Source organism: Aythya ferina (genome assembly GCF_964211825.1).
Source record: "Aythya ferina genome assembly, chromosome: 2".
Lineage (NCBI taxonomy): Eukaryota > Metazoa > Chordata > Aves > Anseriformes > Anatidae > Aythya > Aythya ferina.
This window is the reverse complement of record NC_140297.1, coordinates 36,684,716-36,710,695: the sequence shown is the minus strand read 5'-3', so window position 1 is coordinate 36,710,695 and position 25,980 is coordinate 36,684,716. Positions and strand designations below refer to the sequence as shown.

The 25,980-nt window shown below is 42.9% G+C and overlaps 1 protein-coding gene across 3 annotated transcripts in view; it reads right to left on the bottom strand.

Annotated features, from left to right (window-relative positions):
* Positions 1-1,733: 1,733 nt before the first annotated feature.
* Positions 1,734-25,980, bottom strand: part of CREB5 (cAMP responsive element binding protein 5) — a 255,618-nt gene continuing 231,371 nt past the window's right edge. For all 3 annotated transcript variants that reach the window (XM_084507652.1, XM_084507651.1, XM_084507653.1), the window contains 4 exons: positions 9,226-9,549; positions 3,950-4,177; positions 3,160-3,268; positions 1,734-2,170 (listed from right to left, as the gene is read on the bottom strand). In XM_084507652.1, coding sequence (XP_084363778.1) covers positions 2,007-2,170; positions 3,160-3,268; positions 3,950-4,177; positions 9,226-9,549 — 825 coding nt within the window. In that variant the 3' untranslated portion in view covers positions 1,734-2,006. The remainder of the gene's footprint in view (positions 2,171-3,159; positions 3,269-3,949; positions 4,178-9,225; positions 9,550-25,980) is intronic.

Here is a 25,980-nt window from a genome sequence, read left to right as displayed (position 1 = left end):
TAATTCAGAAACATATGATCCTCAGAATTTTGCCTTTCCTTCCACGAGGGCCCTGATTCTGACAGTGCCTCCCACTTCACTTGTTGAGCTCTCCTTCCCACACGGAGAAGAGTCACCCTGCTACATAAAACCCACGACTCCTCTCAAACCCAAGAAACAGCGGCTGAGGACAAGAACCTCGCTTCAGAACAAAGCGTGTTCAGGACTGGAACATTTGCCAGGAATAGCATGAATTAGCTTTTGCTATTAAAGATGCAGTTTGAAATGTTTGAACGCTCATCGCCAACTCAGAGCCCGCTCCCCAAGGCAGACGAAGGAGGTGTTGCCGCTGCCAGCCATGAGAGCAAAACCAGGTCCCAGGATATTGAAAGGCAGCATAATTAACTGGCATCATCTCCCTCTGATTTTCCCATCAATCACTGCTACTACTCTGGGATGCAAATCCGTTGTGCTGAGGGGCAAGCGCATAGTCCAAACAAAACCCTTAATTGTGGCATAAAGCCCCTTTACAGACCCTCTTTGCAGGACTGAATTTTATCCAGTGAGCACAGTGGAATTTGCCGTTCTTGCAGCACTTCTTAGCGGCTGCGTGCTTTATAAAAAAAAAAAATTAGCGTCATTATGAGACAATTCCTTACCCGCTATAAACTGGCATAAGTGCCATTAAAGTCAGTGAAGCTCCACTGATGTCTGCCAGCTCAGGACAAGTCCATGTACATCTAAAGGGATGCCTGCAGAGAGCGGGACTTTCCCTGGTAATTAAAAATGGCATTTTTCCAACTGGTCAGAATGGTTACACTGATTTATTTTTCATTTATAGCCCATGAAATCTGAGGCTGTTAGCTTTTGGTGCTAGAACAATGTAAGCAAGTTAGGGAACAGAACTTTCCTGAATTATTATATACTACACAGATTTACTATGTTAACGACTGGCAGTGCAAAAAAAAAAAACCAACAACTTGCTGTAATTCTCAGGTGTTACTTGCTATGCCTGCACTGTGCCACAGCCATTTACCTCAGCAACTTACACGGCTCCTAGCGTCAACACAGCTGGCTCTCAATCCTGCTTCACCTGTGACTGCACTGCTTTCGCCTTTCCCTGTTTATTAAAAGCACTAAATCAGGAGCATTTGTATTTTTTAAAAAAGAAATGCTCAGCACAGCCCAGCTGCGGGTGAAGAGCTAGTGAAAACAGCAGCCTTGCTGGCGGTTTTTAGGGGGCTTGAAGTTTTTGCTTGTTCATTCCTGTTCTCCGGGGGTGGGGGGAGAGAAGGGGAAGAGGTGGAAGTGAGGATGTCTTGGAGAGAAAAAAAAGCAGGAAAAAGTTTGGTAAAGAGAAGGACAGAGGGCTTGGGAAGGGAGGAGGAAGATGTGAGAATAATGTAAGGACAAAAAGGGCAGGGTGAGAGAGAGAGGTGGGGAGGAAAGCTGGAGAAAAGGGCACAGTATTTGGGCTTGGTTTTGTTCTGATAGCCACATAGCTACGTAACCGCATTGAAAAAGGCTCTGAATACAAGACAGGGTTCTGGTGATAGCACAACGCTAACTCATTTTTTATGATGCTGTCAGCAGATGCCCTCTCTCTATATTTATAGCCTAATTACTCCTAGTTACCTACATATGACTCTGTTTAATACTTTTCATGCCTCACATTGGCTAACAAGCTGCAGTTTAACACAACTCCGTATTTCTGAGGCTTCAGGCTAGATTGGTGAGAAGGAAACGTGACTATGTACATAGACAGTTAGGTTTATAAACAAGTAACTGGTACCAAAAAAACTGGAGAAAGCACCAAAGCATTTCTCAAGCTGATAGCATATTAATTGCATAACTCCCTTTTATGTAACTAAGTATAAAAGACATTTTAATAACTATAAAAATGAAAGCCAGAGTCTTTCAAGAACTGAGGAATCTTCCAGGCTTGTGTTACGGTCAAAAATGTCCTTAGCACAGAGGATGCTTTGATACGCTTCCACACTCCCCTAGCAGTTTCTGATCAACCAGTTTTAAAGGATTGGGTTGATGTCTGTTCTGTGGCTGGCGAGCTGGGTGAGAGTGGAGCTTCCCACAACGTCGCTGACAGAGGAGGAGGTCGTGATGGTGTTGTGCTGGATGACTTGCTGCTGGGAGCACGCTGGGACCGGGCTTGCAGGAGGACTGCTCTCGGGACCTGGGCAGGGCGTGAGGGACAGAGACAACACACGTTCAACGATCTGATATTCACCTGGCTTCAGGAGCCGGGACCTTGGAAAAACTCCAGTGCCTTAATGACTATAAAACCAATGCCAGGAGAAAATTCCAATATCTTAAGATTTATAAAACTAGTGTTGGGATGCTTAAATGCTTTATTCGCTCCAGCAGAAATCAAAATTGCAGTGCAGTGCACTGCATCACAGAAAATCTAATTCAAGCAACAGTTGATAGGCATGTAATGCAATTACATATTTTTTCTTTGAGTACTGTTAAAAAGCCAGATGCGTAGTGATGTAGAGGAGATAGAAAAGGGCTCTATTTTAAGAAAATGTTGCAATCTAGCAAATATTAACCCCAAGGCTCTTCTGAGCCACTCCAGAGCCAAGCAAAGAATTTGTCCATAAATTACCATACTTGTAAAATGCATCAGCTAGACATAATCAGTTCAATGTCTCCATTAGGCGCGATTAAAAAAAAAAATACACAAGTTAAGAGTCAAAAAAGAACAAACCTTGAAAACCTGCGCCGAGCCTGGTCTGCGCCACTGTCAGAGCACAGTACCATTTTCGCTGGAGGGGGCTGTAATGCTTTCCTTTACAACCTTCCTTTGGAGAGTTATTTTAATGTGCTGGCAGCGCTGTGCCCAGGAGGACTCTTGCAGGTCTGGAGCTCTGGGTTCAACGGGGATCCTCCGCATGGGAGCCAGCGTCCATCCATGCGCATCGCCGTGCAGGGTGGAGGGACGGGGGGGGGACCAGCGGTGCTGTGCTGGATGCAAACCACGGCTTTTTGGTTTTTAAGCAGGGCTGATTAAATAGGGGCAGGAGATGGGACGGCTCGGATGATGTTTGAGAAGAGAGGCTCAAGTGATAATATATGGCCAAGAAGGGGTTCTGGAGGGAAGAGCTAGAAACTGTGTTTTCCTGCGCGTGGTGTGGAGACAGTGCAAACATACCAGCTACTTACTTAGATATCCTTGTGATTCTTTCTGCATGGCTGTTATCGGACAGTCTTTATGCGTTAACAACAACTGTTTCAGCTGTGCTACCTCATTTTTCAGCATGGAGACCTCGTTCTAGAAAAGAAATAGAGAGTTGGGTTTGCCACAAAGCCTAAAATGCGCTGTTAAGCAAAGTTTAAATCCAAGAACATAGAAACTACTCTACAACATTGTACGAAAGGGGCAAAAATGGCACTGACATAATCAGTGCCCGTAGCTGGGTTTATGGTAATGTTTACCCTTGACAATATTTTAGAACTCCTTCTGAGGGCAGCTTGGCTTCCAGACTTGAAGCCATAAGCTGACATGTGAACTAACTTCTGTGCCCATTATCAGAAGGGCACCATTCCTCCTCAGCGTGCTTTTATTGTCATAGTTACATCCATCCCCTTCCCATCTATTTACACTCCCATCTCACCACCTTGGAGTTAGGGCTTAACTACATGCCCTGCTCTGAAGAAGTCTTTTACAGCTGAGTTAATGGCACTTAAAAAAATAAAAAAAAATTAAAAAAAAAATGCAGTGACAAGAAAAGAAAATAAATACAACTCTGTCTAGTGAAGGCTTCTAAGTCCCAAGACAGCTTTTCCTGGCTTATCCTGCTAAAATGAAATTACTCCCCTAATTGAAGCACAGACACCTCCGTTAACCGACTCTGATTGTGCCTGCAGCCCCGCGCTGCGCTGGCTGTGCCGGGGTAGCACCGAGCATAAAGAGGGCCTCTGTGTCCTCGGGGGCGCAGACAGTAGCTCGCACCTGAAGCTGCATGTTTGTCTGGGTGAGTTCTTCTGCTTTCTTTTCCAGTGACATCACCCAGACCTTCCTCTTCTGTCTGCAGCGCGTGGCAGCGGCTCGGTTCCTCTCCAGAAATTTCCGCCTCCTTTCATCTGGGTCTTCATCCACCACCCTCCTCCGGCGGCCTCCGGTGGGCTGCGGCGGCTGTATCGTCTGCGTGGGCTGCATCTGCTGCGCCGCTGGCGAAACCTGGCGGGGGAGAGGTCGGACACGGTGCTGAGGTGTGGGGAGAGGTGGAGGGAGCGATGCTGGAGGGAAGAGAGGCATCTCCCATGTGGGACGGCGGGCTTCCTGGCAAGGGCTGGGAAAGGCATGCCTTGAAAGACGCCGCCAGATGCCACCGCTGTTAGCTGCTGGCAACGAGTTGCACTGGCCAAAGGGGAGATTTTTTGAAATGATTCTCTGCATATTAGTAGGGAAAATATTTTTCCCCTTACGGTTAGTTATTAAAAACATGTCACTTAGGTACTTTCTCTGCCACCACCTATTTCAAAGCTGAAACGTCAAGTTTCTCTCAGCAGCTCTTTTAATCAAAGCAGAAGACTGTAGGGGCCTTATTTCTGTCTCTCTCTCTTTTTTTTTTTTTTTTTTTTTTTTTTTTTTTTTTTTTCTCTCTCTCTCTCTGTTTTTTTGTAATTGCTTCCAAAATTTTGGGACATTTCTATTTCACATGCTCTTCCACCTCCATTCTCATACTTCAAAACCTCTGGAGATGGGAGCTACAAACACTTTTCATGTCTGAGGGCACTCTGGAGGCTACAGGAGTGGATGGTGGAGCCAGGAGACCTTGGTGTCCATGAGATGGAGTCAGAAGAAAGGATTTAGGGAGCTAAATTCAAACTTGGGTTTTGAAGGGTGGCTGGTATCCCTGCAGTACATGTAGGTACTGCCATATCCCCCTTTTCAGCCATTTCCCTTTGACCTCTTTTTGATGCTATACTCCTTTTTATTATTTTATTATTTATTTGACAGCAGACGTGAAAAAACAGTCCTATCCCCTCTGCTATGAAAATATGGAAAAATATGTGTTTATGCTTTTTCATGTGAAGGAAATTATCAGTCCTGCTGCTGAGAGCAACTGGCCTGTGCCCTTACAGAAGAGGCTCATGATGGGGACAACAGCCAACAGTCTGAGCTGACTCCCCGTGGGTGGAATACATGTCTGCATCCCAGTCAGGAATGAGCCTCAGACGTAACGCTCGGTGTTTCTGAAGCAAATGGCGCTGGGGAGTCACCAGCTTTTGGACCACTTTCCTGCCTTGCGATGGTGCGCATGCCATGGGACCCCGGGCTCTGGATTTTGCTTGGGGCTCAGGACAGATTGCTGGCACACAGCTGGAGAAGCTGGTGCTGCTCATGCCACTTTTGCTTCAGCGGAGTCTGGAACAGTCTGGAAACCAAAATTGTTGACTCAAAATTAATGCTGTTGTTCTGGCAAAGGCCCAAACCTTCAAGGTGCTTCCTTTTGACTATAGGGAGTGGACGTACTCAGTGCTTTGTCAGGCTGAGTTCTGAATTTCAACTGCAGCAATTAACACGTGTTTGCCTAACACATCTGTCTGTCTCAATTGAAATGATACTATCATCTTGCAAGGTCGCTTTTCTGTCTAGAATCACCACACAAGCTGTGAAGAAGAGAACTGTTTGTTCCCTCCCCCAGCTGACTTGTGTCAATTACAGTGGCAATTTCATGTGTAATTATTCCGTGCATCTGATAATGCTTTTTGCATGAAGCCAGATTTATTCTCAGCTTTCAGTTGCACAGTCAGGGAATCTCCCTTGCAGGAGCAGAAGAAAGAAATAAAATTTTAAAAAGCTTCTAAAAATAAATTAGCCACCCCACGCTTTCTGCCTGATTCTTAAAATTTCTGTGTGTATTAAGTTCTTATGTTTGCAGGTAAAGTCTCCAGTCTTCTGCCCACACTGGGGTTGTCCCTCCACTGCAGCCGCCTGCTCCCTTCCCTGCCACAATGCCCTGGCTGCCCGCAGGAGATCACCGCCGAGGGATGCCAGCTGCTCCCTGTCCACTGGGGCCGAGCACGCCACCTCCTTAGCAATATGTCTGAGTGCAGAGGCCTCAGAGATCCCTTTTAATGTCAACAGAGCATCAAAGGGCTTTCATTTTCTCACATACAACACCTTTCCAGACTTCAAAGATCTGTTATTTATGTTTCTGGACACCAAAAGCTTTCCTTATCCCATTTCTCTCCTTTTTCATCTAGCATTAAAAAGTCTTGTTTCTTAATTCTCCCTGTCTGCTACACAGACAGCAGAAGGTGACTATAGAATTATTATATATTTTTTTTCCTCCTTATGGTCATTTTCTCCTGTATAAGTAGTGAGTCGGTTTGTTTTCAGAAGGTACCAGTCAGTGTTTGGGCAGTCAGCATGTGTTTTCAGAACAATGACAAAATCTTCCCTCCATCCCTGGCAGATATTAATTAGAAAGGCTGGCATTACATCACTAATAATGTCACATGGGACGATTAGCTGATTTTTAATAGATAAGTCTGATATGAAGAAACAGTAATGGGACCAACACAACAATGACTATAGTAGCTGAGGCAACACTACTACAACTTGGTAAAATAGCTCTTTCTCAGAACAGAATGTATTAGAAGGCCATTTCTAGTTTTATCCTTGATCTAATGTTCCTCTCTGTTCTTTGCAACTTACCATAAAATTAATACCCATTCACTCATTCTAGCAAAGCACTGGTCTCCCCATGTACCGAAATGGTATGTGAAATGCGTGAAATGAATACTGACATTACAAAAGGGTGTGGTGTAAAATAACACAAAGTTGTGACACGGGAGCGAATGGCCCACAGCAGTGTGGACCATGCTGCCTCTTGGCAGGCAGCTTGGAACCAAAGAATCTGGCTTAGGAGAATAAGGAGGTTAATAATTAGTAAAATGCACCATGAAATTAATGTCTTCTGGAGGAGTCTGTCAATACCATGAAGAATATGGATGCGCTTAAAAAGTAATAAGCATGTATTTATTGTGTTTCCCTCTTGCAGCAAACCCTTCCACTCTCCCCACTAACGCATCTGTTCAGAAATCATTATTGTCTTTGCACCATGGGAGTAGACATGCAACAAGGAACAGATGATCCTATGAGTCCTACTAAGCCTCATCAGCCATCACCCCCTGTTCACAACCTTTTGGTGACACTTACACCTATGGTCAAGGTGAAGACCTCCTTGATCCCTGGTGGGGCCCATTGCCTCCAGTGACACTGTGTGCCCTGAAAAGCTCATGTTACTGTGTGGGCCTTGCTCCAGAGACTCCGTGGCGCCAGGATGCATCTGGCATAGCTTTGTGGCTGCCAGTCAGTCCACCTGCCCTGGTGTCTGCCTGCAAGCCTTTTGGGGGTACCTAGCTAACAGGGAATGCAAAGCACAAGGAGCCTAGGCTGTTCTAACCAAAACGACTCAAAAACAGCTTCAGCAACACCTACATTAAGAAGGAAAGGCAGCTGTAGGTCATTGGCTCATTCTTAAAACTGGGAGTTTTTTTTTCTCCTCACCTGCTGTAAGTGAAAATATGGACGTTTTAGCAGTGGTGCCCCACACTGTGGTATTGGACTCCACCACATGCATTAACATGTTTACCCTCCCAGCTCCTTGGTGAGGTGTCACTGCTATTACCCTCATTTTAAAAGCCTCAGAGAGGTTGAGTGACTTCCTCTACTGCACGCACAAAGTGCTAAGCACAACTTCACCCTTACTCTCTCATGGATCTCCTAGACAGCCGTCAGCTTACTTTTGGTTTCACTGTTATGAGATAATGTCTTTTTATTGGAGTTTTTAAACAACTCCAAGGAAAATAACTCATTAACAGATGGGAAAATAATTGAATTCACAAAGTAAAAACTGAACTAAACTTAGGAAAGCTCTGGACATCTTCTCACAGGGGAGTCTGCTGCTCTCTTATTTAGACTGTTTCTCTAAAGCTGACAATTCATTTTACATTAGCAAATGCTTTAGGGAAATCCCATGTGCTTGCAGCCTCTGCAATAATAAAGCTAGATGTTAGTAAATAGTTAATGTTGTGGGACACTGGGATGTCAGCCAAATCCTCTCATTTTCTTTAATGTTTTCTAAGAGCTTGTCTGAAAGGTATTTGCAAGCAACACAATACTTCACAGGCTGAACTTCTTACGGCTGGCTCTTTGTCCTCATTCTGTGCACTACCTACTTGTCCTCCTTAAATTTGCTCCCCAGACCTGACACATTACATTCACTGGCCACTGAGTTCTGTTTTTCTTGTGTGATCTCTCTGATGCAGAAACTTTAAATATCAGTAGAATTCCTCTTGAAAAATGCTTGCTGAAGTCCTTGTTCACTAGTTCGTTAGTTCAAGAAACATTCAGTTCAGATACTGAATTTCCCAAATTGCTGAAGCCAATATACCTGGTCTAATAACGGAAACCTCTGTCTCATTCAATGGAGACATTCACTGAGCTCTTATCATCTGAATCCAATTCAGATTTCCCTTCCTGATTTAAATCTCTCTCCTTGGACTGGCTTCATTGTCTCTTTCTCCTGACACAGTATCCACTATTGCCTGCACTCTTACCTAATTCTGACTTGCTCTCATATTCCACAGCTGGGGGCTGCCATCCCCTTCACAAGATCTGGAACCCTTTTTCTTTTCCTCTAAGCCAGTGTATCTTACCTTAAAACAATCTATCATCGCTATCTCCACTTTGACAGGAAATAAATATGTCATTGAGTTCAGTGAGGTTATTTCTTTACATACCACACACACACATTCCTTACTTTGAGTATGCATACACAGGGCCAGTTTACTTCACTAAATATTGTGCTATGCATTTCTGTAGATGGAACACACATACAGCTCTTTAAATCTTAGCCCGAGAAGTTTAGGTTCAAGCACGTTAAGCAACATATATAATACATTAATCTTCATAACGTACTTCATCCATAAAAGGATGCGTGGCAATTTTCAGAGATCAGAGCACAGAAAAAACATGTAGCTCCTTATTAAGTAAAATATTAGAAATATATAGGAAATTAAGCACCAGAATAAACTGTTGCTTCACTCTGTTTTCTGAATAGTGCTTCCCTGCCACCGGTAGCAGGCACTTACGAGCAGCTGGAGGGGCTAGTATCTATTAAGACATGCGTACAAGAAGAAACAATGGAGGCAGCAGGCTCTAACTCCACATAACAGCAAAACTCAGTGATGCAGCATGACATGAAGGTCTACCTGTGCTTGTCCGCCCGAGTGCAGGGGAGGGTGCGGCGAGGTCTGGTGATGTGCCGGGTGTGCGTGAAGGTGCGAGTGGGAGTGGTGGTGGGGATGGTTCTGCTGGTGATGAGGCTGAGGATGAGGATGGTGTGCTGGATGCTGGTGCTGGTGTGGGTAGGAGTGGTGAGGTGGCAGTGTCTGGTGCTGATGAGGATGTGAGTGCATATGATGGTGTGGCGTCTGGTCCTGCCGCGAGCTCATCATTTCCATCATGTGGCCCATGGTGTTCATATTCCCGTTCGACATGGCGGCAGGGTGGTGAGTCAGTGCTGCCTTCAATCTCTGGAAGAGAGCAAGGAAGAAAATTAAACATTTATGCACAAAGTTCTGAGCATTCAGAAGATTTCTGCTTGTGGAAATGGTCCCTTCTCTTGTGTTTTGAGATTTTTTTTTTTTTTTCCTGTTGTTCCCTTGATGAAAAGCATCTTATTTCAGTTTGAGAAAGAACATATTCTTGGGCTTTAATCTAGTTTTCCACTGTAAATATGTACAGATGTAAACATCTGAATTGAAACTTAACAGTTGCACTTTTCCTACTGTGCTGCTGAGGAGAAATAACTGGCTTTCATTCTTTTCTGTTTGGCCAGCTTAGTAGCTTTATCAAGCTTGTATCAGACCAAGAAAGGTCTGATGAAAATAAAGATGAAACAAAGTCTGATACTTAGTTCCCCTCCTTGTTACTACAGATTTTATTTTAATAAACATTGATAAATATATTGCACTGACAAGTGGTTTTCCAATTCAAAGTGCTCTACAGTTGTATTAGCACCCAATCTGCTTGGTTGTTTTTGCTGCTGTTGTTGTTTTAAATCAGAAAGACAAGAAAATAGTAAGGGTTATCTCAAATTGATCCACTTTCTTTGCTGAAAGGGTCAAATATCTGCTGTGTTATTGCATGCCAACCCCTGTTCTCGTGTTTTGTACTGGGTTGGGCCCTGGAGCCCTGACTAGGGCAATTTTCTCCTCAATACTGATGGGATTCTTTCACTTTTACCAAAACACCACCAAAGGGCAATGGGGAGGTTGGTAGGTTCTGAACTGCAGGATAGGGTCCTTGTGTGATAGATAACTGAAATACAGAAAAAAGAAAAAAAAAAGTTCCCTTTCAGCACATTTGCACAGCCACCCCAAAGCTGTGAATTACACTGGAATACAGCCACCTTGCTGATGTAGTCCTACCCTTCAAATTACTGAAATCACCAGTGTTTTTGGGGAGTGTGCCAAAGTTAGTGCCTGATAGGTGTCAGCTAAGAGAAGGGCTTCTTTCAAGTCTGTAGAAACCTCCTTCACATCCATAATTCTCTGTCTTGCTGAATGTAGCTCATTCTTTCCAGGCAGTTACCCAAGACTTCTTTTCACTTTGAAGAAATCAACATGCACTTGCTTTACTCTCACCAGTCCAAGCAATTAGTCAGCAGAAAATGGTAGGAAGAAAATGGAAGGAAGGAGGTTCACAGCATCACTTGATGCCAGACTAGCATGATTTGAATAACCCATGAACTAGCTCATAATTCATTATCCAACCAGACAATATAATGACGAGCAGACAGCTCATCAGTAAGAGATGCCTTCTACAGGAGAGCCAGCGAGAAAAAGTATGAGAAACAGAGGTGTGCTTTTCCCTATAGCAAGTGTTGTGGGTCACAGATGACAGTCAGAAAATCCTACAGCCCGTGTGTCTAAGTCTTGCCAGTTGGAGGAGTGATGACCAGATCAAATTGCATTTTGGTTTCGTCTTTAAAGCAAAATGAACCTGGCAGAACACTCAGAACCTATATACAAGAATTTCAATCTAATTTGTATTGAAATAACATCTGTCTGTGCAATACCCCTGCAAGGCCATGAGTAGAGGATCCTACGTTCAAAGCTGCTGCCCTGTTCTACTTGTGCATCTGTGAGTGAGGAAGAAACAAATTCTTAACAACAACAACAACAACAAAAAGGAAAGAAAATGAAGGTATCATAGAAAAGGTTTTAGAAGGAAAAAAAAAAAAAAAAAAGGAAACAGGATTGATCCAAAATATAATCCCATAATTTTTGTATCCCATACGTTTTTGCAGACTTTATGAAGGTCATTCCAGTGAGGCATACTAATAGATCCATTAATCCAAGTCTGGTAGCTCATTTCACTAATGATCAATTGGCTGAAGAAGACTTTAAAAAAGAAAAGATACTTTTGTAAGACGTATCCATGCTTCAGTTTGTATTAAGGAAAACTAGACTGCCGACTTAAGAAATTTCCTCACATAAAGCCTATCAAATTATTACTACACTATAGCACATGTCACAACCTGACAATCTTTTCAAACAGAGAACGAGGCAACCATAGCAGCAAGGTTAAATACCTCTTACCCTACTGCTGAGTATTTACTTCTAAAGTCCAAAATGAGATCAATCTGCCATCAACAGCAGTAACCTGTCCTGGGTATAAAATGGAGGACTTCAGCAGCTGTCATCCTTAACATTTCTGAGTTCAAGTGCTACCCTGGTAATTGCAAGCAGCTCTTTACAATGCTCAGAGTAACTGGTGTTAGCCAGGAGTGTATTCAGAAAAATACAGAAAACACCACATGAATCATCTGAGTCAGTCAGCACATCATTCTTCTTCAAAACTGGTTAAAACCTTTTTCACGGAGCTGAGCCACCACACAACACTAAACCAAATCACCAACAAAAGCTATTGTAACTTTGTTTTCTGAATCACAATGCAAAAATAGGTTCTCACTGGACAGCAGTTTTATGACCGATGAATACCTAACATAATCTATCAATGCTATATTTGTCAAAAATCTTTGGAACTGAACTGCAGCAAGTTGTATTCTAAACTGCAGAGTTTCAAAGCCAAAAAAAAAAAAAAAAAAGAGGGAAAAACTTAATGTGCGAATAAACATTTTTTTTTTCAGCTGTAAAAACTGTGGCTTATTAGTATGGCACGACTTCAAGGAGAATAAATTATTTTGTTTTCTTTCCGTAGCCCCTTCTACCACATCCATTTATTTGAGATAGCAAATCAAGAGAGACAGCGAGAGGTCTGACGTGCAGCTGGTTTCAGTCAATAGGGGTCATTTCCATTTGGTCTGTGTATTTTACAAGCTCCTTGTTCACTGTTCCCAATGGGAGGGTGGGCCAGCTGCCCTGGATCCGAGTCCTGGTAAGAAACCAGCTATCTACCTCATCCCATCCCAACGCAGCAGCAGCGATCGCCCGGCCCTCGCATCTCTTTAACTTCATGCTTAGATCAGCTCTGCAGCAGCAAGAGCCCTGCATGCTCATGCACCCAGGGCAGCATTTATCTTTCATTAACGAGTTACTGCTGCCAATCAGACACATTTGGGGAACTATAAACTTTTTTTTTTTTTTTTCAGTCAGTCTTCAATGAGATCAATTGGTTTTGATGTTTTAGTTTAGAGCACAGGGGGAAAAAATCACCAGAACTTTGTGAACTCTTTGCATTGTGTATGTGTAGAGCTGGAAGGGAGGCTGCATTTTTGTTATTGTTCTTTTTATGTGTGGTAATTGCAAACAGCTGCTTTATTTTAGTGTCAAATAAAATGAGATGGCATCAAAATTGAGCTTACTGCACTGACTTCATTAGCAAATCAAATCTAGAATGAAATTATAACCCAGGACCCAATCCTGCAGCCATTCAGGTTTTCAGGAACTGTGTCATTGACCACACCAGAGCCTGGGGGCACTCTGCAGCTCCCCAGATGGGGTCGAAACAGAGGACTCACCACTCAGAGCTGCTCTCACCAAAAATCAAAATTTGTGCTAACCTTAGTGATAATGTTTCTTAGAGACCAGTCCTCAAGTTCATTCTTTTTATACTACAATTTTCAAAAAAATTCACCCCAACCTGGAGATACCACTCAAGCCAACAAGAAATGCAGGTACTAATCTTATCAATCTTTTGGCCCTTACTGATTTTTATTTTTATTTTTAATTATTATTTGATCAAACTAACACATCAACCAACATCAGTTACAGCTGATTTCCACTCCATCATGGCATTTCCATTCATGGCAGCCGCTGACGCAGATGAGATGAGCAACCATTTGACAGAGCACAGCCTGTTTTGCCTCTGATCGAGTAAATAAAGAAAACTCCCTTTTGATCCTACAGGAAGCCAGAAGTACATAAATTCTCATGTTTAATGTTTAGGAGGAAACAGAAACAATGGATATTATTGCTCCACAGGTACATGTATTGTGTTCCCTGTGCTATTGCTCATGGTTATGCACTTAACTGACACATCTACTCCGAAGCCACCCCACTGGATATCATATAAGTTAACATCTCAAATAAGCTATAATTGTACCCAGAATATGGTTTTCAGGAAACAGTTGGTTCTGAAAGTGTTTCTACCATCTTAAGCCTGACGTTATAGAGTAGTGAATTGCCTGATGTCTCTCTCTGTATCAACATAGACCACAATTTATTTGCTGTCTGCCAAAAATGGGCTGCAAGCATTTCAGATCATGAATGAAAAAGAATATCAGCTCCCTGAACACTTCTGCAGTTCAAGATTGTTTCACTTTGTAATATTTCTTCATCATGACATCTATTTCAGCGTGTTCTTGTTTTTTGTCCCAGTTTTCTTTCTCAGAAATTGCTAGTGAAAAATCACCGGGATTTTTTCTGTTTATTAGAAGGGAAAAAAAAAAGATAATAAAACCGTCATTTTGGAGGTTGCTTTTCCACAACTAAAAACCCAAATCATTTTGGGGCTTTCATATTTATATAAATATTTGTAATATTTATAATGTTATATTTACAATTTAACAGGCTATAAATATTATACTATATTATATGCCATAATATATACATGAAAATAAACTACAATTTCCTCCCATTTATTCCGTTGTGGAGAAATGAAAACATCCCCTACAATTTTACAGATGTTACTACCTGAGTGGTCTGTGACTGTACCAGGCAATAAGCTATTATGTCATCCAGATGAATTTTAGGTTGGGACAGACATGGAGCCATGATTTTGAATGGGATTGAGCTCTTCTGAATAAGGATGCATTACTGTGCTCATTAAAGTGTTTCTTCCCTTTCTGGTCTGCTAGCCCAAATCCCACTGAAGTAGAGAAGGGACAAGACTAGCTGTAGTATCAGCTTAATGTCTGGTATATTCTTGTCAGGAGATTTTATCAGGTTCCTGCAGGCAGATGGAATGTGATCTCAAAGATATTTTCTTGTACCAGTGACTGTGATTCTAGTCCCTATTACACAGGAATGGAATAAATTCCATGCAGGGGATAGAAGAGACTAAAGTGAGATGGGAAATCAGAAATATATAGACATCAAACAACCCCACACGTCTGCAAATAGGTAACAACCACAAGGTGAAAATCTTGATTAGTCAAACTTCATGGCAAACATCCCATTGACTTCAGTGGCACCAATATTGCTTTCTCATCTGTGATGGTCAAATCCTTTTACACTAGTTCTCATCCAAACTGCAAACCCAAGATGAATACACAGAGTTGAGCTGGTGGCAGCTAAAGCCAAGAACAGAGCGTCACTCAGCATACGGCATGTCATCACACTGAATTCAGTCCTTTCCTCAAAGTGTGATAGTGGTGAGAAAACTTAAGCACAAATGCCACTTTAGTCTTTTATAGCTGGCTTCTTACAAGCATTTCAGTGTCAATAACAGAAACCACTGTTTGCAAATGTTCCACTCACATTCATAAAAGCAAATTGGAGGCGATTCATCTCCAACCAATAAGTGAACTGCAGATACTTATGACCACATTTCAGAGACTGGCGATTAGAAAGTCTCTGATGCCACATTAAATGTTTTCTCCTTCATTTCTCATGCAATAAAAGACAGTCCTGCATATTGACTGCAGGAAGAGCAAGAGGTGTGTGAAGGATGTGAAATCCAGAACCAAAGTGACATGCACTAATGTAAAGTGAAAAGGGGGATGAATTTAATTCACAACTTGCCTGTAAACAGTGCCAAACTGCTAATCTTCTAATTATTCTCAGGCTGTTTGGCAAATCTGAATTATACTTTTCCTTTTCTTTGTGCTTTCTTGCCCACTCAGTCAGATTTTGTAACACCAGTAACAATGGATCGTCATCAAGCCTTCAGTAGAGCTTAGTTTCTAATAAAAACAACAAATTTGCTCCCTTGTCCTTCCAAACACAAACTGAATTGAACTTCAGCAGAAAGTAGTGAGAATCAACTGCAGACAATCAAACCAACAATAAAACTAATAGACACCATGCTGCTCAAGGACGGGTCAGCTGTAATAGCTGCTGCAGTATCTCCAAACTCAGGGCACGGAGAAGCCTGGCTTCCCAGGGACATCAAGACAAGTGACACCTTTCCGGACTAGTGCCAGTCTTAAATTATACAATGCAGGTGGCAGCCAGGGTGGCCCAAGGGAACATGGCCAGGACTGCCATTTTCCGGTGATGGCATGTCATTGAGAATGGCGACTCCAGGAAGAGCAGAAAGCACGAGTGAGTTCACATCCCATTCCCACCTAGCAATTTCCTTCTCTTCATCTCAAAGCACCTTACCAAGGACACACGCATCATTATCCTTGTGCAATGCACCATCTTTTTTCAGGGTGATGAGTAGAAAAATACTGAATTCTTCGTGACTATTCTACATGCATTGTACTGAAGAAATAAATTATAGGCAAGACAGAAAATACACTGAAAATATGGTTTATGCTTCTCTATATATATACTGTTTCTTGCATGAATCATTTCTCAGTGCAGTATTAAACAACTGGGTTTGATTTGCACAGGAGTCAGGAAATGTAAAGTTCAAAAAATCAAACCCCTAATTCCCACAAAGTCTAAGTCAATCCCTGCATTTGTATCCTTGACAAGGGATATTTAATTATGTAATCACACAACAGACAGAGAAATGATTTATTACTGGCAAATAGTGTCACATAATTTCAACATACAATACCAATAGAAGGATCCAAAAAATACAACCAGCTTCTGTCTCATTTCCCCTCTATGTGCCAGAGTCCAAAAGCGAAGCTGCTACTTAGCAGCTACCTACCCCTGGAGAGGCAGGTTTCTGACAGCAAAAGGCCTGACAATTTGGGGATTAATTGCTTGTGCCTGCAGTCAGTGGGCAGGCACATATCTTCATCCTCATTCTCCAAATAGACAGTGTTTTGCTTAGTTACTCTGCAAGATTTATCATTGGTATATTTTCATATCATGCCTGCCAGGTTATCACCTGTGGAAAACACAGAAAAGAAAAAAAAAAAAAAAAAGGAGGTGGCAATAAAAATGCTCAGTATTACACCCTGCAAAGAAGTGGCAAAAGCTGGGCTTGAGGAAACCTGAGCCTGCAGTGCTCATTTTCCAGATGTGTCCTCTAATGCCCATATTACAGCCTACTCCAGAGCTGAAAGACAGCACGTTGGACATGAAATTCTGACAAGGGGCTGAAGCTCCGGTCTTCCTTGCCCTGGCAAGCAAAGGCTTCTGAAACCAGGTTCCCATCTTCTAGTACAGTGAAAGCAGGAAGTGTTTGCACAGTGCTCCTATTGCTATATATAACTTCTTGAGCACATAATGAACACTTCTGAATGTATTAAATGAGAAAAGTGGGAATTGAGTTCAGAGGAAGGTTGGGATTTGAATATACAAGCCAGATACATAGCAAAGCCTCAAATCAGAGGACTTTTTAACACTGAGAACAATGTTGTAGGTCTGAGTATTTTAATCTGTACTCAAAGATCAGACTGGATTAGCACCGTACAAATTTCTCTCAGCAGAATACTGCTCTGAAGTCTCCAGACCCCTTAAAGAGTGACTTCAGTTTCTTACAGAAGATGCAAGCTGCTTTCTTTCTTTTTCCCTCTCACAAGCATAATATATACACTAAGGACATGAGAAAGGCCGGTTCAAAGTCCTTCTCTGTCTGAAGATTTCTGAACTTTCATCGCCCACCTCTCACTAGGGCTGATTATGATTAAGTCATTCATATTCAAAGAAAAATGCCATCCAAGTATATAAAACTTGGGTTTTTTGTTGTTGCTGTTCTTTTTTTTTTTTCCTTCACTGGTGTGATTTTGAATACTCGTTTTTCCTGGATTAAACCCAGCACATTTAAAGGGCTACTAGAAAGCCAGAAATGGGATACATGTGCAGTTAAAAGTGCTTTGATTTCATCCCAGATGTGCACTGCTCAAGGGCGTACACACACACACACACACACACTCACACAAACCCATTGACTGTGTATAGGCTACGATCTGATCTGCAGATTTTGTTTCAAGATTATACCAACCAGACTCTGAAATGTAAAACCAAAGCCCTGACCACTTACAGCCATTAGGGATCCCAGGGCTCTTTGTGAAAGAGTATTGATGATCATTACCCTATTGGCCTGACTGGAGAATTCAATGCAGGTAATTAGACTTTGTCTCACCACCACATAGTTTCAGGTGAAGTTATTTTCCCCCTTAATTTCTAAATTTAAGTGATTCCTGAAATATTTTTCAAGCATTCATGCTTTTTTTTTTTTTTTTTCCTTTTCTTTTTCTTCTGAAGACTAGAATTTAAGGTACAGTACAGAGACATATAAAATTAGAATATTCTTATGGGTTATTTCACACATTCATAAAGCTGAATAACAGCATTTGACACCCCCTCCCCCCAAAACAAAACAAAACAAAATCAAGCAAACAAAAAATCTTTTTAATTCAGCAGACAGTTTTCAATTATCTGCCTAAGATAACCTAGTCATTAGTGACTTTTTAATTTTGTGCACTCGTGTATCACGTGTAGTACATAGATACAAACTGTGAAGAGTGTAAACATTCATTTTGTGTCAATTTTGCCTGTAATAAAATAAATATAATCTACGCTGACAGTTATCTGCCAGGATATCACAAATATTCAGCATTCAAGATATCAGTGTTGATAAATACTGTCCTTTCACACCACCTTGCACGGTCTTGCACGCCCTCCCAGCTTTTCCGCTAGTCTTCCCCTGACTTTACCCATCAGGCTGCTGCCTCCATCGTGCCCCATTTGTCCTGCACCTGCACACCGTCCCCCTTCATCCATACGCAGCTCAAGTTGCTGCCTTGTTTTTCACCGCCCGGCATGTATCAGCTGCTTTCAAACAGGGGGATCTGGGGTCAGACGCATTGAATTTCAAGGCTACCTGAGGCTCTAGGAACAGCAAGATCTCAACCCTCTCCCAGCTAGCTACTCTAGAAGTTCCTTGAGTTTTTTTAACACTTTATGATAGTTACAGTATTATAGTTACAAGAGAAACAAAACGAACCAAACCCAGAAATACTCTTTTTTTCATTGGGAAAAAGAAACCGTGACAGTGATTTATGGTAATAGGCTCCACTTTGTGTTTGAAGGGGCTAGGAATGCATCCCAACACTCTTACCATGGCTTAGCGGACAAGCACTGACTTACTAAAATGCAGTATTTCAGCTGCTCACTCTCTTCTGCGCAGTATGCTTACTCTTTGGCACTAGTGCTTTTCACGGCGATGTGTCAGAGCAAACCAGAAAACAGCCATCCCCAGGGAAGGGAAGGATGCTGTCTGCTGGGTAAGCCATTGACTCATCCTGCCATTTCTGGACAGCTGCACTGGGCTGTCCCGCAGCACGTACCACAGGACGCAGAACAAATATCCACGGGTCAGGGGCCTGGCTAGACCCACAGCTGTGGTGGCTGACACAGGAGCAGGATTTCCTTTCCAGCACTGAGCGACAGGTACGGAGAGCATCCTGCCTCGCTTGACTGTGGCACTGTGGGTGTTTGTTCCCTGGTGAGAGTCCTCAGGGACCCAGACACCTTCCCACGCACCAGCTGCCTGCCAGAAGTAGTGGCCAGGAGCAGAGGGACAACATGTGCTCACAGGGCAGGGTCCCTGCAGACTGGTTACCTGTCCCTGCTCGCTGTCCTTCCCCGCAGAACTGAGTCTTTTGAAAAGCACGTCAGGCTGCTCCTGCTGCTGCCCTACCTTCCTTTTTTAATATTTCTTGTGTACTTCTAATGAGCGTGGGAGAAAGGCATAAATACCGCCTTGTTTTGGTGCTTAACACATCTTCCTGTCTCCTCTGCCAGCCTTGCCGACAGCATTATCCATCTTCCTGACACCACCATTGTCTGATTCATTTGACATATGCACTAGAAAAAAAAAAAAAAGTCATGTTCCGAACAAGATCATAGCGCTGTGATCTCATTCGCATTTCAGTCTCCTCAGTGACTGCACTTCTCGGCACCTCCCGTTCTCACTGCTTTAGGAAGAGAGGGGCTTTTAGAAACAGGGAGCTTTTCCAGCTCGCTCACTACAAAGTTTATAGAAGAGGTGCAGTGAAGGAAACCAGGCCAGCAAAGGATCACAAGCACTTACACACGTATGTTGGATATCAAGGTAATGCAGTAGACACTTCAACGATTTGTCTCCTGCCTGGGGTTTGAAGCAGCAAGGTCTTTCTTGTCTCCCATTACTTAGAGCTGCTTAGGGGCTCTGCATGGGTTATTTGTTATTTCCAAAAGGGAACAGCACTTTCAGAGGCGATGGCAGCAACCAAAGTCCTCCTGGCTATATTATGTATTACAGAAATCACTGAGCCCACCTGTCCCATCATTTCCCTCTCTTTTGAAATTAAAAAACAAAACAAAACAAAAACCACAACAAAAATCATGCTCTCCTCACCTTCGTAAAATTCAGGATAAGCATTATGGCTAAGCTCTCCTTTTCAGCTGGCACACCAGCAAGTCAGTTTAAGGCATTGCTGCCTTGTCTTCTCATGGGTACACACCTCTCACTACATTTGGTGTGTAACTTCTGTCTCGGCTGTGGGAGGTTATACTTCAGGTTGGCTGGAAACCGCTGTGTGCTGGCAGGTGGGATGCCTGTGGTCTGCACAGAGGGAGGAGAGAGCTGGGGCACCCTGCATTCTCTGATGGGGTTGGCAGGGACAGGCATACCCACACGTAGCTGTATCCAAGCTTGCTTCAGATTCAGGGTCTTTGTGATATGAAAACACACAGAGGGCCACAAATGTTTGGTGATGATGCACTTACTCCACACCATCCCTGCCCTGCCCTGACTTGGGGATGTTTCATACCCCAGACTCCAGTATTCACAGAGACAGAGAAGTTACCACAACATCACGAAGCCTGCGAACCGCATCACCCCCTGCTCCTCTAGCACATCCCTGTGTCCCACAGCACCCATCTTGCCTTCCCATGGAGCAGAGGCATCGCCAGCATCCCGCCACCGCCCGCAGCCTTAATAACCCATTAGCGGCACGGCCACGTAAGCTCCTGTCTCGCAGCTACTTCTCCTTGGAAACCTGCCAAAGGGTGAAAGATGAGGGGAGGGGAGGGTGGAGGCCAACCAAACCGGGGACTTGGGGGGACTGGGAGAGAGGAAAGGGGGAGGAGGGTCGGAGAGGAAAGGTTGAGGTAGCTGATTTTTTTCATTTTTTTTTTTCCCTGCGGTTAAAGCACTGACAGATAATTTATCACACATTTTGATGGTGCTCCAGCTGGCAGGAAAAAGAGCTATCTGTTTATTAATTCAATTAGCTTGCTTATTTATCAGCAGAAGGCCAGAAGGTGCAGTCACAGGCTGCACTGTGCCAGCCTCAGACTGTGGGCTGTCGGGCTGAGCGGACGCCCACGCGTGGGAGCATCCCAGCCCGATGGCTCCGGCCAGCGCTCATCACCACGTCGACTTGGGCCTCCTGAGGTAAGAAAATAAAAAGCAAAACACAAAATTTGACAGCATGCATCTCACCCGACAGTGAATGCACAGAGCAGGCTTACAAGCAGAGCTGTACCCTCAGCTCAGCGCTCTCAAAGTGTTTGCTGTGTCTGACATTCTGCCCAGATTTTCATTTGATTAAAACCAATGAATGCACTTTGAATTTCAGCTTCAATGGGGAAGTGTTCAAGCCAACCCGTTGATGCAGCACGGAGTGGATGGCAGAGGCAGGAGGGGGACAGAAGGGTGCTTCCCAGGTAGCCACCAATGTTTACATTCTTTGAAAAGGGGACGTCTGTGAGAAAGGAGGAAAAGAGAGGGGACAAAAGAGGCTGGACTTGGACTGGCACAGAAACGCACTGAGTGAGGAAAACATTTCAGAGGGTTTGATAGCAGCAAGGCCACAGCAAGGCCTCCCTGCTCCCTGGCTGCAGGCAGGTTTCATGCTGCCTTGGCTTAGTCTAGTACCAGGCATCTCCACTCCATCTCCCTGAGTCGTCTTCAGCCTTCCCCGCTCCAACCACACTCCACACCTCTGCTCCATGGGGCTGCCTACATGGGAGGGCTGAGACTTCTGACTCTATGGAAACTTCACATTTAGAAGATGTTGTGCAAAATGCTGCTTGGAAATACCTGGGCCGAGGTGTTTCTAACAACGCCAAATACACAAAAAATCCAGGTCGAGGGAGTGCCATTTCCCTACAAGCCAAAAACTCCCTCAGCCCTAGAAACTGTAGAGCATGATTTCTACATGTTTTCAGTGCTGTCATAAATAGCGTTTATTTTTCTCTTGCTGCTTCTATAAAATGTCAGGCTTCCTTCTCTATTACACATAAACACAGTTAAAATAGAGACGTGCTGGCTTCCAGCTTAGCCCTTAAAAGACACTGTGCAGCTTCCCATTCACACAGATGAGTCCCGCTATGCTTCAGATTAAACACGAGACTGCTCACAAGGCTAGAGGGTCTCCTTGGAGTAAGGACAGGACACAGACACTCCAACTTCTCTTCTTTTGCTTCTCCATTAACAGATGTTTAAAGATTTTTTTTTTCCTTTAAACTTCTTTAAAGATGCTCTTTCACTTTCTAAAAGGCAACAGGATATTTCAAGGAAGGATTCCCTATCAAATCAGGATGGCAGCAAATGTTTCAACTGCAGATGAACTCACGGGATTCTTTAACAAAGGGTTCCCTAGAAATGCATACTCCCCAACCCCCAGCTCCACGGCGAAGTTTGCCTTTCAGCCCCTCTTGCTTGATGATCGGCTTGATATTCTGAACTGAGATCCTGCCTGACAGATGACTCCACTCCCACTGATAGTTTAGACCACATATCAACATTTTATAAATTCTTAATTTTCTCACTGCAGCCATATTGAACAGTTTTGTGCAAATGAGGCTTATAATTACCGAGATAAATCAGTCCAATGCAGTATTTCTTAGGATCTTTCTCAATTTTCTCCCTGGAGGATGGGATCCCATCTGCTTCACTACATTCAGGCTAATTGAAGGGCACTGACTTTTCCAAATGGATTCATTAATTACTCCAACCAGATTCTCTGTGGGGTTCTTCATTCGATGGGTGACACTTCAGCTGTACTATACCATCCACCCATGTTTAGCAATGCTGCTCTGAACCTCAGTTACAAGCTAAAACATTTGCAGATGTGTTGGCAGGAATGGTCCTGGCCTTAACTGTACAATGTTACAAAACGAATGTGATTCCGTTTCTCCTTTGCTTCTAATTTAATATGCATTCAGAATCTATAAATATTGTAACCACGACTGTTTCAATATGTTTTACTCCTTGCCATCATAAATATAAGCAACCGTCACAAAAAAAAGAAGCCGTAAGTTTGCAGGTATTGCATTGCCAACAGCAGAAAGACTAGAAACAAGCACTTACTGTCATGTTGCAGAAAATCTGCTGTGTGTGTCAGCGTAATGTGAAATTAAACTATTAAACTTCAATGCAAAGCTGTCCTGTGTAATTCTGGGCCTGTGTTGGTTTTATTCAATAGAGCAGGAGCCTGGGTTTTCAATAAACTCATGTGCAATCCTATAGCTCCATCGAACATCAGGCAATCAACAGATTAAAATAAAGAGCTATCTAGCAAAGACCTAACCTATGTGAGGAAGGCAGCAGTCACAGTCTTCAGATATGAATGTTTTGTTTTGTAAAAAGCAAAAGGGAACCTCTTGGAATCCCAGAGCCTGAGTCCCTGTTGGAAGGTTTCTCAGCTTCTGCCAACAGTAGGCACAATTTCAGGCCACTCCAAATATTCTATATCCTGAGCGCTTGGTTTGTCAATTCAGGTCTATGAGGCAACCAGCCTGGGAATTAGTGACACAATCTGTTGTGATTAAACAATAATACTTCACACTTTCCAGGAAATCCAGAGCATTTTGTAAACACACGACCTGACTGTGGAGGCTGACTGGTCCTTTTGCATGGGTCCATGCCGCAGAAACCTTGTGCTGGTGTAAAGATGAAACCTATGGGCATCTCCCATGGTGTCACTGAATGTGATGTCAGACCCAGTTATAGATTGGTGAACTAAAGCTCCAAGATTGCCCCAACATTATATAAACCCTTAGTGGCAGAGCCAGAAACACAGTCCAAGAGTTGACTTGCTTACAAACAGGGAATAGCCCTGGTCCCTTTAACTCTCTCCTGCCTATGGCATTGTGCATCCCCAGGATGCAGTAAAGATTTGCATCCTTGTGCCTTAGTAGAGGCAGTAGCTTTTCTTACTTCTATGAACAGACAACAGGAAAAAAAAAAAAAATATATATATATATATATATATAAGCTTTAATGATGTGGTTAGGTTTTGGAAGTTAACGTCAAACAAATAATAATCTAATAGTGCAACTCATCTAACAAATCAGTGGTTATATACTTCTTCTCGCATAATATCCCACAGACTTAAATTTCTCAGGTAAGTAGGTTATGCACATAAGGATGTAGATATGGACATGGGGGTGTACTTAGGGACGTACCATGTCCTACAGTTCAATAAATTATTTCTCTTTCCCTGCTACAAGCAGGAACTTTTCCTCTTAGTTCAGCAGCTGTTTCCCCAAAGTTCTGACTAAGATGGACTTGATAAGGAGCTTATTTTTTGAGGCAGAAAAGAGATCTCTCACATCTTTACCATCTGATTGCCAATTTATCTCTTCTGAATTATGTACCCCTGCTTCTCAGCAGCTAATAAATTCACTGCTTCACTGGCCAGAGCAGCAAGCTGCACACCTTCAAAGAGAAAGTCTGAAGCAACTCTGTCATCACCTGGCAAGATAGAGTTATTCTGAATTTGAGTGTGTGACTATTCAATTTTTTTTGTTGTTTCTTTTCATTTTGTTTGTCTCTCCTCTCTCGCTGGTTTATAAACAACTGCTCAGCAGTCAAAACGCAGTTCATAAATTGTTCTCAAAGAAAAGCAAAGCTAAGGCAAGGAGCCTGTATCTTTTGCTGCCGATTTGTTTTCTTCTCCAGAGCTGGTGCTGGCAGATGAATTTCGGCAGGCAGGCAGCCCCCTCTCCTCCCCTCCCTGCCCACTGGATGCTCGCTGCCCCGGCTGGCTGCAGGGGAGCTCTGCTGATGTGTGTCAGCCGGGAATCTGGCCCCCACTCCCCCACTGCCATGCCAGCGCTGCTGGTTAGCAAAGCATCTGGTTGCGTTTCAGCTCTCAGAAGCCAGCCAGAGGCGGTTTTGTTTAGGTTAATACATTTTATCACTTTTATGACAGCGAAAATCTATAGCTTGAGTGCTCCAGTTCTTAAAGCGGGTGTCCGGGACCTATGAATCACAAGACACATTTCGCAGCGAGAGGGACACTCAGCATGTTTTGCAATGCAAGAAATCAGTCTAGACATTACCAACTTTTAAAAAACAATATTAAAAGCAACCCACTAAAACTTTTTTGATTTTTTTTTTTTTAAATCAAAAGTAACTCCACATGCTCAAATGAACTTGATCACGAGACAAAGACAGTAGGCTACTCTCAGCCCTAACTGTGGCAGTACTACACCTTCTTATTCTAGAGCTAAGGGATGTGATGTACTACATACACCAGTGAATTGTAAAGCAGTTATTATGCTGTGCAGCTAATAGGAGTGATTGATTGGTCTCTCCCCTCACCTCACACCTTGCAACTGCCTCACCTTCTCCTCCATCCTTCTCTTCTTTTCTCCTCTCTCACTGCCCTACAAATGGATCAGACCACTCTAGTCATCAAGTCAGATACACAATTTTAGCCAGCAGCAATGCCTCCTGCTTCTTGGGACAGAAAACTTGCTTCGTGCTCACTCTGTACTCAAGTGCTACAGTCAGTTTTGTACAGCTCTAAATCAGGTCACAAAATTATTTCCTTCTCTGTTAAAGTTGCTTAATGAACAGCATTATCATTTTATTTCATGTTACATTTGAGATGGAGAGGAAAACATAACAGGATTCAGTGACAGCTAAAACTGCCTGCGAGTTGTTTAAAATTCTACCTAATTCTTCCCCATTAATTTTATCAGCATTTTTTTTTCCTGGTACAATAGCGTTCTGTAATATTTTAGTGAGACTCTAAGATGACCTCACTCACTTGCTTAACATCCTCAATTTTTAAAGGAGGGTTCTGTACCATTCCACTTGTCTTCAAAGTCCATACTTTGCAAAGGCTATCTTTTCCATGATCTTCTCCCAGCTAAAAACCATTGAGGCACAGATGTGTCATGTTGACCTTCAAATTGTTATAATTTTGAGTTAGAAATAATGTTATCAGGAGGAACATACATCTAACAGGATTTGAACACAAAAGGAATAATGATGATTTACTTTAAAACTGTTTTGTGAACTTGTGCATGCTCTTGTCAACCAAATTCTACCCACTGAAATTACACATATATTAGTTTTAACTAGATTTAGACAAATTGTAGAAGCTACTTCCAAGAGAGTATTTATTGTTATGCATGTTGATTTAAAAA